Below are 20,630 nucleotides of genomic sequence, written 5' to 3'. Positions count from 1 at the left end.
AAATAAGGAAATGTTACTATCGAAAAACAGAACTCTCAAATGCCGATGCTGAGATTACTGTTAAAATTTTGAATCATGAAATTTGAGTCATGGGAGAAAGGCCAGGGCCCACATACACTCAAATGATCCAAATGCTAAAAAAAAGTGCATTTTCATTAGCTAATTCTACAGCTGGTATGCACTTCAAAGGAGAGAGTGCAGTTTTAATAAGATGATAGCTTCATGAATAACATGTCATTTATAAATCTCCAAAATGTAATAAACCCCCCAGATTATATATAGCATGACCATATGAATAAAGAAGTTGCCTTCTTGAAATCACTACATGTCAATATTACTTCAGCCTATTTCAAAGACAAGCTAAGCATTTTTGCTTGTTTCTAGGTGTCCTTTGCAGATCTGCTGTCTATTATATCTGGCACAGGCTACAGCATGTTACCTTGTGGGAGAATAGGGAAGCACTGGCCTGGAAAATCAAGAGGTTGTGTTCCAGTCTTGGTTTAGCCCCCAATTAGTCACCCTGGGCAAGACACCCTTTCAAGGCCCTTATTTCCTCATTAAGAACAATAAATGGGTTGGATCTCTGTTCTTCAGGTCTTTTTCAGCACTGTGATTCTAAGGCGCCTTGAGGGTTCATTTCAGATGACATAGCACTTGTTTATATTAAATCACTTCTGATATATTATCAGAAACTGCCCACACACGAAACCTGAATTATTAAAATATTTTACTCCATATTTTTCAAGTCAGAAACAGTAATTCAGAATTTAACTATAGCATTCTAATTTTTTTTAAATCAAAATAAGATAACCAGAATAAATTTTGCATTGACATCACTGAACCTAAAAAGTATATATATATAATAGAATGTTAAAGCCAAAAGAGCATCTGAGAGAAAGAGAGATTGAGACTTCTTATGAAGTATGTTTCAACGACAATTACTCCATAACAACTGTACACTCAGAATTTGTGGACAAATGTTACAAGCTGGGAAAAAAGTCCAGCCCAAATGTCAAAACACAGTGCCAAAATGATTCTGAAGTTCCTAAAGACACATTTTGAGGAAGAAAGAGAAGAATTCTGTCCCAAAGGGGAGCATTTAAAATTATGCACATCTTTGGTAATATTTTATAGAAAATAAATGCCCAGATATAAGGACAATTTAACTTAATATTTCTTCTTCAATTTGTTTTTTATAACAGACATATTAATTTCATTTTGAACATGATATGCCAAATACCCTGAACTTCCAGGAATGAAGTCATGTAGTTCTCCGAGGAATTTCTTCATGGCATCAATTGATATGTAACCTACAAAACAAAAAATATGTATGTATTTGAAATCTTACTATACTATCTGTTTTTCAGTGTCTTTGATTTATTAAAGATTTCTAAAGAATGTTTATAGAAAAAAATGTAAAAAGAAGAAATAATCCCAGTGAGAAGATTCTCCATGAAACTTGATAATTATCAGGGAACATCCTTCTTACCCCTTATCTGCTCCCTCCAACCTTCTACCTCCTTTTGAAACACCAATACTTTATTAACTCCTTTGACTGTTGAGAGTGTGATGATGAGGTTGGGGATGGAACATGAAAGTACCTAGACCAAAATAACTGGGAAGTGTATCTGGCTTAGAGTATAATCACTTAGAACTATCTATCCAACTAGCTAGTAATGTTCCCTAGTAGAGCAGGCAACACTTCCCTGCACTGCTAACACTGGGATAACATTCTCTAATAAAAAAAAGTTAATGGGAAAATTGATTTATTGCTTAGTCAACAAAGGCTATCGGTATGAGTAATTTTGATGTCATAAATAATCTGAAAGAGATATGAGTGTCAAAAAGAACACCTAGAATGGGGAGAGCCTAAGGACTTAATGACTGTAAGCAATATTACTTCGATAACAATTGTTTATCTGAGTGATTATATTTTATGTGTAATATAAGTGTTTGTAGTTTATACTAAAATTGAAACCTAATTTAGAAGTAAATACTGTAGGGTTCCGCCCCTGCGGGGAGGTGAGGCCGCAAGATGGCGGCAGTCGCAGAGTTGACGTTGCTGGAGAAGTCCCTGGGGCTGAATAAAGGGAACAAATACAACACTCAGGGCGAGCGCCAGATTCCAGTTCTTCAAACAAACAATGGTCCAAATCTAATAGGATTGACGACTATAGCAGCTCATCTAGTCAAGCAAGCCAACAAAGAATATTTGCTTGGAAGCACTGCAGAAGAAAAAGCAATAGTTCAACAGTGGTTAGAATACAGAGTAACTCGAGTAGATGGACACACCAATAAAGATGATATCCGCATTCTGTTGAAGGATCTTAATTCATATCTTGAAGATAAAGTCTACCTTACAGGATATAACTTCACCTTAGCAGATATCTTATTATACTATGGACTTCATCGTTTTATAGTTGACCTGACAGTTCAAGAAAAGGAGAAATACCTTAATGTCTCTCGCTGGTTTTGTCACATTCAGCATTACCCAGGCGTCAGGCAGCAGCTGGCTAGTGTTGTCTTCATCAAGAACAGACTCTATACTAATTCCCACTAGAAGTACCCATGCCGCACAGAAGAGCGATTTAAAATATTTTAACTGGAAAGTATACTCTGGACCAGAGGACTAACGTAAATTGATAAGCAGCCATTCTCTATTTGCTGAAGTTGATAGAAGTTTTTAAGTATAAGCTTGTGTCTGAATGTTTTGTTCTTTAGTTGAAATTTTGCAATTTTTAATGTAAAAATTCAACTGCTGTCTAAACTTGAGATAAAATCATCCAGTTATAAATTACCTTGTTTTATAGATGAAAGTTATTTTAATAAAAGTTGCAAATCAATGGCCTAACTTAAAATAAAATAAAAAAGTCCTTTTAATGGTTAACCCAAAAAAAAAAAAGAAAAAAAAAAAAGAAGTAAATACTGTATAAAAAAAAATTCTGGTAGAGCTCAAGGATGATTGAATTTAGAACACCACCACCATCAACAGGTTATCCATGCATATAGTTTAATTGTTTCTGATAATAGATAATAAATTCACAGTTAATAATTAACTATGGATCTAATCATATAAAATTGATTAATATCTTTAAAGATATTTTAATCACAATCATTTACTTCAGAAAATCTCTTGAAGAACTATTACTATACAGTTCATGATATTTGCCTAATGGCTATGTTTCTGTGTAAAATAAACTAGTGAAGAAAATATTAATGTCTAGTTAATTGCACAATACGCTGTGTGAAATTTCTAAAGATATATGTGAGGATAGGAATTTAAAAAATAATTACTACAATAATGAAATATTTCTGTAAGTATAAGAAGGATAGGACATTATGCATCAGAAATGGATTATTGTTGCAGTTTTTAACTAGTTAGGACTTTAGGCTGAAGTTAACAGATACCCAATTTAAACTAGTTTAAACAAAAAGGGTTTACTGGAAGGACACTGGCACATCAACCAAGCTATGAGGAAGGCAAACATATTGCTGGGCCTCAGAAATAACTAGAACCATCCTAGATAGTTTTCCCTTCAAGTCACGCATCTTGTTATTTAAATAAACTTCTTGTTTAAAAAGAAAGAGAGAGAGAGAGAGAGAGAGAGAGAGAGAGAGAGAGAGAGAGAGAGAGAAAGAAAGAAAGAAAGAAAGAAAGAAAGAAAGAAAGAAAGAAAGAAAGAAAGAAAGAAAGAAAGAAAGAAAGAAGAAAAAGAAACAACTAGAACCAACTCTCATGGTTATCTCACTGGTCTCCAGTTTTTCTCTGTATGTCATTTTGTTTTCCTTTCTTGAGGTAATTTGGCTTTCCTTACATGGTAGAAAACATGGCTGCTGATAGTGCCCAAGTTTCATATCTTGGAGCTATGGTCACCTGAATAAGAATGACTTGACTTGCTGCGTTTCATGTCTAAAAATTCAGAGAAAGAGCTGTGATTGGCCCAGCTCTTGGGGTTGCGGAGCAAGCTCGTGTTTTAGAAAATGACTGTTCCTGTGTAATACACATGAACAGGGAGAAAGAAAAGAGGGTTCCTAGGAGAGGCATTCTTGGTGGACAATTCCATATGTACTGTGGTAAGCAGTCTCCCAGATGGCCCAGAATGAGCCTTGTCTCTCTGTATTCACAAATTTGAGTAGTCTCTTTCCACTTTGTGCTTCGGCTGGTCTATATGAGTAGCAGCACATGACAAAACTGATGGTTTGTCACCTTTGAAAGTAGTGTGGATGAAGAAAGGGGTTCTATGAAAAGTGACCTCACAGGGTGATTCGATCATAAATTCCTAAATGGGCAGGTCTTGGTGGGTAGTCATGCCCTGGGCATATAACTTCTTTACTAAAAGGTTTATCTTTGCCTTAAGCAAGTCCTACCCCTTGTTTCTATGCATCTAGGTTAACTACTTTTGAAATGCCCCTTTTCCAGACCCTTCCTTCTAACATGCACATGCCTCCACTTTCAGACTCCTCCTTCGAAAGAGAGCACATAATCTTAACTAGTTTGTAGTATAATCCTGCCCTTGCTTTCTCCCACCCTCCTGTAGTCTTCCTTATGTCCCCTCTTTTAATTTCAAATGCATAAAAGAAGCTACAGAACTGTTATTCTTGGGAGCATTTGAGATCTTGTTCCCCAGCATATGTCATCAGTTTGGCTCAAATAAACTCTTATAAAAATTCTCTGCATATTTGGACGTTTCTAATGTTGACAGTAGTATATAAAAAAGACACTGGCAAGGACAACCAACTCTGGGTGGTAAACACACAATGTGAGACATAGATAATGAATTGTACACCTGAAATCTATGTAACTTTACTAACAATTGTCACCCAAAAAACTTTAATTAAAAAAAAAAAGACACTGGCTTCTGTCTTGGGCACATTCTTTCTCTCTCTTGGATTTTTCACTCTGATGAAAGCAAGCTACCCTGCTGTGAACAGCCCTTATAGATAGGCTCACCAGGTGAGGAGTTGAAGTTTTTGGCCAAGGACCAGCAAAGGCCCAAGGCCTGCCAACAACCACATGAGCTAGCTCTAAAACGGATTTTCCAGTTCCTGTTGTGCCTTGAAATAACTGCAGCCTGGCTGACAACTTGACAACAACCTTATGAGAGACTTTGAGACAGAAGTATCCACCTCAGATGCTCTTGGATTCCCAGCCCTCAGAAACTATGAAATAATAAATGTTCACTGTTTTAAGCCACTAAGTTTTGGAGCAATTTGTTACATAGCAATAGATAACTAACACAGTATCTATTCATAGGTTCCCAAAATTTAATTATCAGAACTTTTTGATTTGGAAATATTTGCCTGGAAGAAATTTATAATTAGTAGTACATTTTTTTCTTTCATTAATCACACATGTAGCTCTCAATCAGAACTTATGTGTGATATAACCAGTGCTATCAAACTACAAGAATTTAGTTCTGGTCAAAAGCAAAAACCAAACAAACAAAAAACAGACCCCACCCCCCACCAAAAAAAAAAAATAAAAAAATCCCTTAATATTTTAAGGGACATTTGGCAATGCCTGGAAATATTTTTGGTTGTCACAACTTGGGGGTTAGGGGGATGCTGGGTGCAATGGTTACTGGCATCTAGTGGGCAGAGGCCAAATTTGCCCTTTCCAACAAAGAATTATCTGGCTTAAAATGCCAAGAGTTGCAGCACTGAGAAACCTATGGTGTAGGGTATAGCTCCAACTTGTATTTTCTACAACCAAACATCTAATTAATTCTATTTTAAGAGATTAAACATTCATTGAGTTGAACCCAACCCATTTTGTGGGAGAGACAGTCAAGTTATAATCACAAAAGTTGGTGCCACAGCCTAAATTAGAACTCTCACTCATTACATTTTAAATTAACACAAGCTGATTTTCCCAGTAAGAAGTTATTCCTGGGGCAGCTGGTTAGCTCAGTTGGTTATAGCATGATGCTCGTAACACTAGGGTTGTCGATTCGATCCCCGCATGGGCCAGTGTGAGCTGTGCCCTCCACAACTAGATTGAAATGGGTACTTGACTTGGAGCTGAGGGGTGCTGGAAAAACACACTTCAAATAAAAACTAAAAACAGAAGTTATTTTTTCCTGTACAAGCAGATGGGAATGATAACAAAAGAGAAGTACTTGTTACTTCACATCAAAAATTTTAAAGACAAATTAATTATCTCTAAAAATTGAAGATTTTTTCCAAGAAAGTATTATTTTAAAATTTAATGTAGCAATAAAAAGAGAGAAAATAATTATTCAATTGAGCAAATAAAAATATCAGAAAATTTTATTTCAGTTCTACTAATAAAATCAACAAAAGATTACCACAGGTTAAAATCGTACTTTAAAAATACTGACTAATGATTATTTTTATAGCTCTTTTTTAGTTTGTTTCTATATAATACTCTCATGTCTTTTTTAACAGACAGCAATGAAACATAGAGCAGCATTATGTGTATGGGAAAAAAGGGTTCTATGGAAAGTAATCTCCCAGGGTGATCTGATCATAAAACTCCTGGTGGGTCATCATGCCCCAGGCATATAACTTCTTAGTTAAAAGGTTTAGCTTTTCCCTTAAACAGCCCTGTCCTTTGTTTTGTGCATCTAGATTAACATGTCTTTGAATTAAACTGTAACCACCCTCAAGAGAATACAAAATCTCAACTACCCAGTAATCCAAACTCATGTGATCACCCCCAAGAGAGCACATAATCTTAAATATCCTGTAACCCCATCCCATTACTTCATTCCACTTCATGTAATCTTCTTTAGTTCCCTTCTTAATCTCAGACGCATAAAATAACTGCAAACTGTTGTTCTCCCAAGCATTTATCTCAGTCTGTTGAGATCTTCCTTCCAGGTGTATCCCTCTGTTTCGCTCAAATAAGTTTTTATAAAAATTATCTACAGATTAGGACATTTCTTATGTCAACAATTATTACATGTCCAAATCTAAGTATTTGTCTTTATTATATGGCTCATTTTAACATTTATTATTGATCTTCTTAATATGTTATCATATATTTAGTAAGTCCAAATGAACACAAGACGTTTAGTACCTGGTGATGGAGTTGCCTCAAGCAAAATCAATACCAGTAATAAACCACAACATGATTTAAGGAACCTATATTTTATCTGAATGTTTAGGCTTAGAGATAAATATGGGCAACAATCAGCTGCTCCCAATCTTAGAACTTAAGTACTTCTACTTAGTTAATTGTCTTTTGCAGTCCACAAATGCTTCTAAGAGTCCCAGGACTGACTCACTTTACTATCATAGCTGGGAAACAGTTTTCTTTGATGTCTCCAAGACATCAAAGTGCTTTTGTAAAGGCTATTTTATATTACTCAAATGAACAAATAAAACAAATAATAAAACAAATGGTTGCCAAAATGGATAGAATAGTAATATGACAGAAGACATCTAGGAATTTGTGGAGATAGCTTTGACACTGCCAAATAAAGAGAAAATAATAAATACACAAATAGTTTTTCTAATGAAATTTCAAAAACCTATACTTTTTAAACTGCTGTGTTTTGAAAACAAATTTTTGTTTAAAACTCTTTAAAAAAAATTTTGTTTTTCTTTAATCTCAAATTTTTAAAATTATCAATGACCTTACTGAATACTACCCAGACCAAGTATCCAAATATCCATCTCACTTAGCACTATCCAAATCCCAGTGGCCAGTGTTCAATTGGTTCCCTTGGTTCCACCCTCTCAAGGTCAACCTCAGTTATCTATCTTCTCTTTCTGTTGGGCACTAGGAAACCCAAATATGGAGTCCAAGGGTGATCCATGGATCACCTGGGTGATCTATGAATAGGTTTCTGGGCATGTGTGAGCCCCTTTAAATTATATGTAAAGTTGGTGCATTCTGTTTGCTAGGGAAAGGGGCCTATGTTTCATCAGATTCTCAAAGGAAACTGTGATTAGAATCGTCCATATAATTTATCTTCCAAATTGGGACACTTGAGAGTAAAAGCTAATACCAGGACAACAGACATAGACTGGGACTGTCTTGTATAAACTGGAACGTGTGTTCACCTTCCCCACAGACTAGTGTTTTAACAGAGAAAATATGGGACTATCTTTGGGCCAATTCTGCAGATTAATTTATTTGATGCACAAATGACACATCCTCTATTAGCATCTATAATAGTATAATAGAGGGGTCTCTATTTATTAGGCTACAGTTTTATGGTACAAAATAGTCCCTTGTTTCTTCTCCACTTGGGTTTACTCCAAATTTTTTTTTTTTAATTACCTGTTACCATGTTGTTCACTGGGTAATTCTGAAGAGGGAAGTACATCTGCTTTTCCGTAACTGGAGTCCTTATGAAATGCTTTTCTGTTCTGTGAAGTGAAACATACACAAGTTATGTTTATATTTGTTTTCTTGACTTGTTTTACAAATAAGAAATCTTTCCAGGCAATATATATAATAATCTAATTGCTCTTTGATCAGACTTCAGTCTTAATTGGGTAAAAATGTTAAATGTGAACTTCTTTTGTGCTTCTAATACAAGAGATTTTTGGTTCTCTTAGTCATGTAACAAAGTAAATATTTGTTTGTTTGTTTTATAATTAAAGTTTATTGGGGTGACAATTGTTAGTAAAGTTATGTAGATTTCAGGTGTACAATTCTGTAATACATCTATATATCACATTGTGTGTTCACCACCCAGAGTCAGTTCTCTTTTAATTACCATATGTTTGATCCCCTTTACCCCCATCTACCCCCAACCCCCTTCATCCTTTGGTAACCACTAAACTATTGTCTGTGTCTATAAGTTTTTGTTTCTTCATTTGTTTGTCTTGTTCTTTTGTTGTTTTCAGTTTTATATACCACATATCAGTGAAATCATATGGTTCTCTACTTTTTCTGTCTGACTTATTTCGCTCAGCATAATAATCTCATGATCTATCCATGTTGTCGCAAATGGTACTATTTCATCTTTCCTTATGGCTGAATAGTATTCCATTGTGTATATATACCACAACTTCTTTATCCATTCATCTATTGAAGGACACTTTAGTTATTTCCATGTCTTGGCCACCGTAAATAAAGCTGCAATGAACATTGGAGTACATATGTCTTTATGGATAAATGTTTTCAGATTTTTTGGGTAGGTACCCAGGAGACGGATTGCTGGGTCACATGGTAACTCTGTTCTTAATTTTTTTAAGGAAATTCTAATGGGATATCTTTTTTTTTCATCGACATTTTACTATGAAAAATGTAAACATATAGCAAAGTTGAAAGGATTTTAGAGTAGAATAATTTTACAGGGAAATCTACTCATACCACCTAGATTTCACTATTTTTTCTTTTAGTTTCATGTGTACAAAACACTGTAATAGACATTTATCATTTATACCCCTCACAAAGTGATAACCCACCTCCCCGAGTCTACCATCCCTCTGACATCGCACACAGTGGTTACATTTCCACTGTCTCTATTCCTTATGTTGTACTCCACTTCTTATGGAGATATATATATACATATATAGACATAGACATAGACATATATATGTATATGTCTATAGACATATATATACACATATATACATAGACATATATATACACATATATACATAGACATATATATATATATATATATATATATATATATATATATATATATACACACCATGTTTCCCTAAAAACAAGATTTCTTGAGTTATATAGAGGACTGGGTCTTTTTTCTCAATATTCCTGAATGTATTATAATTCAATGATACTTTCGAATTGGATAAAATACATATGTGCATATGTAATGTTAAATATACCAAAAGAAAAGCATAGTGGGCTCTATTTTAAATAATTAGCATTTTTTGTTATCCAGTGTTCAAATAATTGGAACTCTATACTAGTACTTCCATATTTTAAAATAAAAAAGAAAATGATGTCTGGGAAAATCATGAGTTACACTAAGATTCTGAAGTGACTTCTGAGTTAAAAAGAAAAAAGTTATATTATTCTGAGTGTGGCTGTATAGTACAATTGATTATATTCTAATTTTTAAAGAGCTAAGCAGTTTTCAACTAAAATATCTTATTTTCTAACAGTACATATTTACTATATTTAGACTTCATATGACCAATAGATAATACAATTGTATGAAAATAAAAACTTCAAGAATAAAAAATTGGGGTCATCCTTAAATTTATTATTTTCATAAAAATCTAAAATTACACTGAGTGATAATACAGGCTTTATTTTCAATTTGTTTAAAAATTAGATTTAATCTAAACTCTTCTAAAAAAAGCTATAGCTCAGTTAGAATGAAGTCCTACAAATAAAGCAAAATAGTGTTTCCCAAAAAGTCAAGGACTAAATAAGGATACCCATATCATTATTGTTATTTATCATGGCTCTAAAATTTCTGGCCAAGTAGTAAGAGATGGGAGAGGGGAGAGAAAGAAAAATAAGAAATATCTAGTGACAAGGAAGAAGCAAAACTTTTGATATTAACAAATTATATGATTCTGTACCCTGAAAATCCAAGAGAATCACTGAAATATTCTTAGAATCTTAAAGATTCCAAGTGGGTAGATATAAGACAAATACTCCCAAATCAATAATTTTCCTGTATAACAGCAATAATTAATAAAAAATAAAATGAAAGAAATCTACAATTGCAACAAAATTCATAAAAATCTAGGAAAAAACCATGACAAGAAATTTATGATCTCATATGAAGAAAAACAGTAAACTTTACTGAGATAAATAAAACTAAAGGAAAACCAAAAGCATTCTCCTGGCTAGGAATATTGAAAATTATAAAGACAACAATTCTTCTCAAATTGAAGTTTAACACAATTTTCAATATCCCAAAGGGATTTTAGAGCTTAAGAAAAAAAATAATTCTAAAGTTCACCTGAACAACATGTTAAAACATCTAATGGGGGCAAGACTAAATTTAGAATATAATAATAATAACAACAATAATAACCCTAGGAATATGAAAATGTTCATTAAGGGCCACAAAAGAAAACTTGAACAAATGGGGAAAAAAATACCATTTTGTCAGATAGGATGATTTGTCATTACAGATAGTCACACTAAGTAAATCTATAATTTTTTGTAATGTCACTAAAAATAACAACAGGAATATTTTTTGTTAATATTAACAAGCTGGTTGTAAAATTCATATGGAAAAATAAACCAGAAAGAATAGCTAAGAAAACTTGAAAAAGAGTAAGGAGGAACTAATTCTAGATATTAAATCATATTATAAATAACTAAAACACAGTGGCACTGTTGCATGACAAATGAATGTAATACAGTGTATTATTATGTGAGAAAAGGAGAAATTAAAAAATATTTATATAAATTTGCTTAGTACATGCATATATAAAAAATGATAATATTGGCTGCATCTGGAAGGAAACAGGCTTGTTAGGGGCCATTATATTTTCTTGGATTTTGAAGCACATTAATATATTAACTATTAAAAAATAATTAAAATTTGAAAATAGAAAAATAATTAGTAGGAATGAAGAACGAAAAGGAGAATAATGAGTTTGGGACTTGCATTGTCAAGTACTGAAATACATAAATAAAGTAGCCTAACTTAAAAGAATATTATATTGATATAAAAATAGATCCACAGATTAATGGAATGAAAAAGTCTAAAAATAGATCTCTATACACATAAAAACAGCATATGACAAAGGGAAATCACACATCAGTTGAAATATATTTATTTTTCAAAAAACTGGTGGAAATTTCTTATTTGCAAAACAAAAATAAATTTAGATCTTCCTAGCACCATAAACCAAAATAAATACCTGCAGAATTAAAAACCTATTTGATCTCTGAATGGGAAAGGACTTATCTGAAGGTAAAAGCAATAGAAGAAATTATAAAGGAAAAGTGATTAATGATGTAAAAATTTAAAACTTGTATCTCTGAAGAAGTATAAGGCAGAAAACAAACTGAGGATACAATGTGACAAATTGGCAAAAGGGTAATATAGCTATTATATAAAGATGTCAGACAAGTTGGTAAGGAAAATAATAAGGCCCCAATCGAAAATGGAGAAAGGAGAGAAACAAATAAGCCACAGAAAAGGAAATGTAAAATGTTAATAAACAAATTCAAAACAGTTCAAACCTATTAGTAATAAAAAAAATGCAAATTAAAACAAGATGCCATTTTTCATCTATTAAATTAGCACATGACTTCTTATTAACACTCAATATACTGAAGAGGATGTGGTGAGACCAACACTGGTTGTAGTTTAAATTTGTACTTTTGTGGGAAGCAACTAACAGTAGATGTCATGGCCTTTGAAAATATTCATATCTCTTTATACCATAAATTCCACATCTAGGAATTTACATTAAGAAAATTATCTAAAAAGTAGAGAAAGATTTATTTTTAAAAGGATATTCTTGAAGGTGCAATAAGAGTAACAAACTGTAAATAATTTAAAACATTATTTTAAAAAAGGATGGTGGTTAAACAAGATGAAATAAATTCCTTATACAGCCATTACAAATCATAATATCAAATAAGGCTTTTCAAAAATGGGGAACTGCTCGTAGAACACTAAATGTAAAATAAGAGACAGACTATATAGGCAGGCTGGCCTCAATTCTTTTTAATGTGTGTGTTTTTATAAAACTAGAAAGAAATGTATTAATGTTGATGATGGTTATCTCTGAGTGGTGGGGTTGCTTATAGTAAGTTAAATTTTCTTTATTCTTTTTTTGTATTTTCTATTTTGACAAATTATATAAATTACATTCATAATAAAATACTATAATTAAAAACAAGAGAAAAATCATGCAATTTTCTGAAGATTTTGGGAACAAATTAGAAAGAAAACAGCATAGTGATTAAGAGTTTGGACTCTGGACCAGGTAGCCTTGGTTTCAAATTTAGCTTCACTACTTAAGTAATACTGGGTGAATTATTTAGCAATCTGAACTTGTTTCTTCAATTGTAAAATGGGACTAATAGTATTTATCAATAAGGGTGTGAGAATCAAATGAATTATTGTGAACTGCTGTCCTCTGGTGGTTCCACAAAGAAAAGGCTCTAGGTAGACACGTACTAAATGTGTCTATTCATATGCTTTGTCTATTTTTCTTGTTATTGGATTGGACATATTTTCTCCAGATTTGGAAGTCTTCTTTGTGTATTAAGGAAACTAACCTTTGTCAAATGTTTTTCCCAGTGTATATTTTTCTTTTGACTTGGTTTATGGTATTTCTATTGTCATGCACAAGTCTAAAATATTTTTGGTAGTCATATTTATCAATATTTTCCTTTATGGCTTCTGTGTTTTGCAGGACAACCATTTGTCAAAGAACTTATGTAGCCGATATTTTTCCTAGTCAAGTGAATCACTAGACGTCACTTTTTATTTTCTATTTCCCAACCTTCTCTTACAAGGTCACTTAGGGTAACTATTCTCTCCTCTATCCATCTCTTGAGAATATCTTCATGGTCTCATCACTTCTATTTTCATTTTTTTCTTCTCCTTACCAGTTTCTTATCTCAAAAAGCATAACAAGTAAGTTCAAAGTTAAGTAGTAGAATATCTAGAAGTCACAGGATCATGAAGCAATGATTTACTAAACTTAACATAATTAAATATGCAACTTTGTATTAAATCAGATAACTTACATCAAATTATAACAAACCAAAATAGTAGGTACAAAATGTATGAGAAAAATTATGAGAGGAAAAAGTTCAAATTGAAAAAAAACATATAAATTAAACCCATTAATTTTTATATTGAAGAAAGACAACTACTATTTGGTCATTTTTATTTTAGCAGTTAATACCAGAGTGTCACAAAATCAATGCTCCCTCTGAATATTTTAAAACTACTGAACTGGAAAATATGAAATTAGGATTTGATAATAAGTCAGCCTCCAACAAAGGGGCCTCTCATAGATTGGCCCTAACATAATGGTAAGTCCATGTTTGTCTTTTTAAATGTAGTTTCTTAAACCAAAGTAACACATTACAAACAATTTGGGAAGGAGAGGGGGAAATCACTCAGAACTTCCAATTCTAATAAAATTACTGCTAATATTTAGTGTATTTCCTTATTATTTAAAAATATATTTTAAAAATAATGTAACAGTCATCATAATATACACAAAATTCTTGTTTCTTTTGTGCAGCTTTAGTTTAACATAGTGGTTAAATACATGGTCTCTGGAATTAGACTGAACCAGTTCAAATCCTGCTTCTCCCCACTTACTAGAAGATTTTGAGCAAATTACTTTATCTAATCCTAGATCTCTTTTTCTGTAAAATGGCAATGGTGATAATAATATCAATCTCATAAGGAAACTGTGAAAATTAAATGAGATTAACATATAGTCCGTGCTCAAAGATGTCTATGTTGAATTGAATATCATGAAGTATATGAATTCAATACCTTTTGGATAATTCTTTTTTGTGATCTGTTGCTAGTTCACTGCTTTCCCTAAGGGCCTTTATTTCGTTTGGTATTACTTCATCATGCTGTGGATAGCAAAAGAAATCACACTTAAAAAACAATCAGCACACTAGTGATCCAATCATTTATTGTTTCTTTTAAAGTAAAAAGTTAATTGGTAATATATATCAAGTGTCATAAAAATATTTATACACTTAGGTACATTCAACCTAGTTTGGTAGGAAAAACAAAATTTTGAACACCATATTTTTTAGAGATACATAAAGAACAGAATTTTTAAAATATCAGCTGTGATTGTATTAGATAGTAAAACTTTGATTGATTTTATTCTTTTCAATTTTTGAAATTTTCCCTAATGTGGTCATAACACTTTTTAGTTTTTTGGTTTTTGTGGGTTTTTTTTAAAGTTTATTGGGGTGACAATTGTTAGTCACTTTTTAGTTTTAAAAAATAAGGAAACAAAAAAGTGTTATTAATTTAAATTTTCTTAAAATTCTTGAATTGAAAATTCCTAGACTGCCTGTGAACTACAAATCAAAAACACAAAGTAAGCTGAACAAATTAGGTTTCCTCTTCAAAATTAAAGTGACATATTTAGCTATGGAGTTACAAAAGAACTAAATGTATACTAAGCTTTTCCAAAATATTATGCGAAAGTGACTCAGATATTACCACATGGTATATTAATACGTGTAAGTCATTAGGAAATTTCTATATTTGGGTCACAAATCCACTCGAAACAATAATAATGTTCCCCCAAATTACTTTCCAGATTTACCCTTGTTGTTACTGTTCAGTGAAGTACCTTCTACTTACATATAAAATGGTTACATCATAATTTAATATTCAATATCAATCAATATTTTGAAAGAACTAACAAAATCCTTTATCATATAATAATACAATTTCTAGAGTCAATAGTCTGTAGTCAATAGTCAATAGTAGAACAGGCATGTTCTACTAATTTTTTTGGTAGAAAAAAATCATTAGATTGGGTTGGAACTGAGAAAATGTGGTTCCACTTTGCTAATATCTGGCTATGTAAACTAAGATAGATCTTTACTTTACCTCACTTTTCTCATTTCTAAAACTGAATGATTAAATTAATGATCTTTAAGGAAATTTTTAGCTGTAAAGTTCTGGTATACTCAATATTTACTGTCAAGTAATAACCAGTCTATCACAATTCATGTCCCTGGAAGTACTGTGGTAAGTCAAGGATTAGATATTTTGGTCCTTTGTACAATATAGACAAAGATACTAAAAGAACTATTATTTTCAGATGATGACACTTGGGGAAGAAAAAGCAAAGTAATAAAAGGAGTAAAAAATGTGTAAGTTAAGAAAAAAACAAAATAAAAAAAATGTATAAGTGAATTGCTTGGCTTTAAATATATTATAAAGATTTCCTTCCTAACTTTTTTTTTGAAAAATTTCAAACTTACTAAAAATTAGAGAATAATACAATAAGTACTATATACTTTTCACTTGCATTCAGAAAGTGTTAACATTTTTACCACCCTGCATGCCTTCTATCAGTTTTTATTTTTGCTTGACCATTTGAAAATATTTGCAGATATTATGACATTTTACTCCTTACTCTGTAGCATGTATTTTCTAAAAAAATTATTTTATCTTTATAATACCACTATTACAATGAAAAAATTAACATTAATTCAATATCACCTAATATACAGTCCACATTTTTATAATAAGTAATCTGTGGGGTGATCATCTAAGATCATGGGTTTAACATCCATTAATGACCCTTGTCTAAATCAATTATTTTAGTGGGGGTGGTAAAATGGGGATTTTCTATTCTATTATTCTTTCTATATTTATTAGCTGCTATTCTGAAACGAAAGTTTCTCTTAGCCTACTTTTTCCTTCCTGCCTGCCTTCTATCCTTCCTTCGGTTCTTCTATTTTTCTTTCTTTTTGTTTTTAAACTATTACTATGGAATCATGGGTTCTTTTGAATTTAAAGTTTTATAATCCATTACCATCATTATTCTTTTTGATGTTCAGATTACCCCCAATTTGGTTATTTCATAAAGATTCTGAAGTAAGTCAAAAGCATAGACATATTTGAGGCAGGATGGCAAATTTGAGGCAGGATGGCAAAAGTCAATTTTCACTATTATACACATTTATTGAGGTGTGTTATTCAAAGCATTTAACAAATGGCACAATCAGCAATTAATCAATCAGAATCTACACTGGCAGTAAAGAATTGGTATATACTGTGCACCTATTACTCCCTTAATATAATTGACAGAAGCAGATTTTCAAGTTTTTTATGTGAATAATTTTATTCCTACCAAAAAATCTCAATGTTACTAATGTGCTACCGTGTTTCCCACGAAAATAAGACCTAGCTGGATCATCAGCTCTAATGTGTCTTTTGGAGCAAAAATTAATATAAGACCCGGTCTTATTTTACTATAATATAAGACCAGGCCTTATATAATATAATAAGACCTTATATAAGACCGGGTATAATGTAATATAATATAATACCGGGTCTTATACTAATTTTTGCTCCAAAAGACGCATTAGAGCTGATTGTCCAGCTAAGTCTTATTTTCAGGGAAACACGGTAGTATAAAAACAATGTCAAACCAGATACTGTTCAATAAAAGCATGGTGTTTAAATTCCTTAATCTGGATCATCGGTGCTAATATGTCACAAGTAAACATTTTTAAGGTTACATGGCTCTCAAAAATTTTCGAAATTGTAGATTCTAATCAATTACCTTAATTTACTCTTACCTTTTCTATCAGAAAGTGGTCTTGTTCCCAAATAAAACTACCGATTTTTCTTCTTATTTCTATGGTAGGAAAAAGAAACCCAATACTAGTTTTTAAAAAGTAACTTTGTAGAATTTTCTGAATTTTACTTGAAGTATGAAATTTCTAGGCGAGCATTATTCCACTTATATCAAAATCAAGAGACTTGTTGAACATGCAGATTCTTACTGAATCAGATAATTGAAGAGAAGCTCAGGAATTTTCATTTCTAACAAACTTTCCAGATAATTATAATGCATTATGAGAATCATTCTTGTAAACTTTTTCTGCTAGAATATGTATCTTCATTAGATGTCAGTGTCTTTAGGCCAAACATTAATAAAAAAGATAATGTCTAGTCAAAATAAAAGCTGTACAATTCCTGAATTTGTAGAATAGAGGTCCTCAAGAATTCAATAATTTATTTTGCTAAAAGAAGAGTGGAAGAGCAACATATGTAGGGGGCATGGTAGTGCAGGAATTCTACAATGCTCAGTATGTCAAAGGACTATGTCATCATCCTAACTCAATGATCTCAAGTTTCCACAGTAGTCCACTCAAGGACAAAAGGTAATATTCTGCTAGACCTATGCTGTCTAGTAGCAACCACTAGGCTAGCTACATGTGGGTACCATATTGAAATGTGTCACTAGTCCAAGTTGAGATGTGCTGTAAATGTAAAATAAGCACTGGATTTCAAAGACTAAGTATCAAAAAACAGAGTAAAATACCTCAATGATTTTTATATTGGTTATATATTGAAATGGTATTTTAGATAGATTAGGTTAAATAAAATACATTCTCAAAATTAATTTTACCTCCTTCTTTGTATTCTTTTTAATATGGCTACTAGAAAATTTAAAATTAGTATGTGGCTCACATTTGCATCTTCGCAATTCTATTAGATAATATTAGTTTAGATGGATAATAATGTATACTTTTTTACTTTAAAAAAGGAGTGTGTTTTTATTCCAAACAGATTTTTTAAAAATTTATATACATTTCAATGTACGATAATAAACTCAAAGACAGAATAGGAATGATAATTTAAAATCAGATTAGATAATCATTCTACAATATAAGTTCCTTGAGGGTGGGTATTCACTGATTGGCACAGTTTTTGAATAAATCAGTTCTCCTATCCAGTCATTTATTTATGTAATCACTTAGAGCAATTTATTGTTATAACTAGGTCTTGCCAGGACAATAACTATGAAAGGAACCCAATCTTTGGGTTTTCTAAAACTCTTCTATAGAAATCTTTAGTTTCAATCCGTCTTTCTAGGGATGGACATATTCACATCAAGATATACATCAAGAATTGGGTAATAATACAAGACCTACAAAAAAGGGATATTTAAAATTAGCCCATATAAGATAGGTAGGATTTGACCAAACAGGATAAGAAAGTATGTTCCAATCAGGGAAAACTAAAAGAACCAATCTCAGAAGCAGATTAATACTTACTTGCCCTTCACAGGGTTGCTAAAATAATTAATGTGAAAGTACTGTCAAAAGTATAAAGAACAATACAAATATATGAGTTTATTATCATAATGAATCTTTAAATATTAGAAAAGTTTCAGAAAAATAATGAAGAGATTCAAAACTAGCAAAGAACATTTATTGAATGCTCACACACCGGACTACTTATATTATCTCACTTCATCCTCAGAACAACTTGGGAGAAGTTGCTAAAGATCACAGAACTAGTAGTAAGTGTTGGATCCTAGACAGTGAACAATGTGAGGGCAACATCTGCATCTTATTCACCACTGAATCCCCAGCACCTGGGTTGAAACCTGCCTCACAGTAGGAGGTCAGTGAATTCGAAAATGAAGGATAAACAAACAAAGCTAGAATATACACGGAAGGCAATGTGATCCCAAGTCCATGCTTTCCCACTTATATTAAATGATACAAAACACAAAAATCTCAGATCGAGAACAAAGATCAGTACAGTTGGGTGATCTAACTGGATTTGGCTGTCTAATAGGGATTGGATGAATGATCTTTGCTCACCTTTTTGCAGGCATGCAGGAGGAAGAATGAAATGACCTAAAGCCACCGAGTTTTTAATTTCAGCTTTAGCTACTGCAGAGAGATAGTAGGCATGAAAAACTGTAGCGTTATCTTCTATGTAATCGAGGCTCTCATATATTCTAGGAAAAAGAAAGGAAATATTTTAGGTTATGAAATGAACAAAAATGTATTCAAACTTTCAAAAAATAGAATAAATGGAAGTAGAGAGAATTAGTATCCGTAGGCAGTCAGGAGAGGGGGCGTGGATGTCAGCGGGGGCCGTGATTAGCCCTCTGCTTTGTAAACATGTTTGGACAGCAGTGTGAAGGGGGCTCTCGGTTGGACCGACTGGAGACAGAGCAACCTCTAGAAAGTTACTGAATTAGTCTGGGCAAGAGGTAATTAGGGTGTGTACTAAGATAGTGGCAGTGAATACGAAGAATATTTACATGGGTAAGATCCATGGTGTTAGGCCACTGACTGATTAATGGGGGTAGAACCTGTTATTCAAAAGAAACTACGAAGGTTTTAAGCTTGACCTGGTGTATGTATGAGGGCAATCAGATTTGGCTTAAACGTAATGAATGTGAGGGGCCTTCAAAAAGCCACACGGAGTTGTGGGAGAGACAGCTGGAAAGAACACGACTGGGACTCGGGCAGAGACTCAAGGACCAGGTAGGAGGCCATGCCAGTGTGGCAGAAAGGAGAGGAAAGGTTATCTACTTTAACCCCCACATCTAGGACTGAAAAGTTGTTCGTTTCCAGTCTTTTCCTATCATCCATATTTACTAATGGACTGCAATTTCCCTCTCCAACTCCTGGCTTGTCATGACCCAAGAGGCACTGCAATGTGGCCTTCAAGTACCTCAGTGTGTCTGGATGGGAAGCATCACAGCTGAACAAGAAGTTGGCGGCCCTTGGGTCACTGATCGTCCCCCCTTCGGCCTCTGTGGAAGCAAGAACACAGCGTAAGCCAGGATGTACGCCGAGGCCAAGGCACCAGAGCAAGGAGGGATGCTCCCCTCAACCCCTCACCCACCCTTTCCTCCCAGCTTCCTACCCCAGAACTGCCTCAGGTCCCGGTGGACGCTGCTGCAGAACCAACCCCGCTGCCCTTGAAACATGGCGAGGCCTCCCACAGGAGGATGTGAGGGGGAGGGCGTGGCAGAGATCGCTGATTGGTCCTGGTCCAAAGCCCAGTTCGATGATTGGTTCTCAGAGTAACGGGCGGGAAAAGCCTGCGACTGGAGGAAAGAGTCTGCCGTCACTACGAGACTCAGCTGAGCAACTCCGGGGATTGTGGAGAGGCCTCTCAGCTTTCACAGACCATGGTGGAGAAGGGTCAGTCATGCTTGTGAGTTCATACCCTACGTATTAACAAAATTATTGTTCCATGTTGTACAGG

General features: G+C 33.1%; 2 protein-coding genes across 2 annotated transcripts; one reads left to right on the top strand and one right to left on the bottom strand.

Moving 5' to 3' along the window:
• Positions 1-1,131: 1,131 nt before the first annotated feature.
• On the bottom strand, positions 1,132-20,349 carry TERB2 (telomere repeat binding bouquet formation protein 2). The gene is made up of 7 exons (XM_019725534.3): positions 20,286-20,349; positions 20,091-20,172; positions 19,226-19,365; positions 17,186-17,244; positions 14,394-14,479; positions 8,252-8,340; positions 1,132-1,310 (listed from the first exon to the last, which is right to left on the bottom strand). Exons 1-7 carry the CDS (start codon positions 20,347-20,349, stop codon positions 1,168-1,170), a joined length of 663 nt encoding a protein of 220 aa, XP_019581093.3. The 3' UTR covers positions 1,132-1,167.
• On the top strand, positions 2,009-2,887 carry LOC148758661 (eukaryotic translation elongation factor 1 epsilon-1). The gene has a single exon (XM_088796399.1). The coding sequence runs from the start codon at positions 2,036-2,038 to the stop codon at positions 2,558-2,560; it is 525 nt and encodes a 174-aa protein (XP_088652525.1). The 5' UTR covers positions 2,009-2,035; the 3' UTR covers positions 2,561-2,887.
• Positions 20,350-20,630: the final 281 nt, after the last annotated feature.

Source organism: Rhinolophus sinicus, chromosome 3 (genome assembly GCF_057876585.1).
Source record: "Rhinolophus sinicus isolate RSI-liver-muscle chromosome 3, RSI-T2T, whole genome shotgun sequence".
Classification (NCBI taxonomy): Eukaryota; Metazoa; Chordata; class Mammalia; order Chiroptera; family Rhinolophidae; genus Rhinolophus; species Rhinolophus sinicus.
Note: the sequence above shows the minus strand (reverse complement) of the source record. Positions and strands in the feature narration are given on the sequence as shown.

Bases quoted from the DNA above. Each gene is read 5' to 3' on its own strand.
- LOC148758661 (XM_088796399.1), top strand. From the start codon at position 2,036: ATGGCGGCAGTCGCAGAGTTGACGTTGCTGGAGAAGTCCCTGGGGCTG.
- TERB2 (XM_019725534.3), bottom strand. From the start codon at position 20,349: ATGTTTCAAGGGCAGCGGGGTTGGTTCTGCAGCAGCGTCCACCGGGAC. The intron at 20,173-20,285 runs GTAGGAAGCTGG...TTGCTTCCACAG, and splicing joins GGACCTGAGGCAGTTCTGGG to AGGCCGAAGGGGGGACGATC. The intron at 14,480-17,185 runs GTAAGAGTAAAT...TGCTATCCACAG, and splicing joins ACCACTTTCTGATAGAAAAG to CATGATGAAGTAATACCAAA.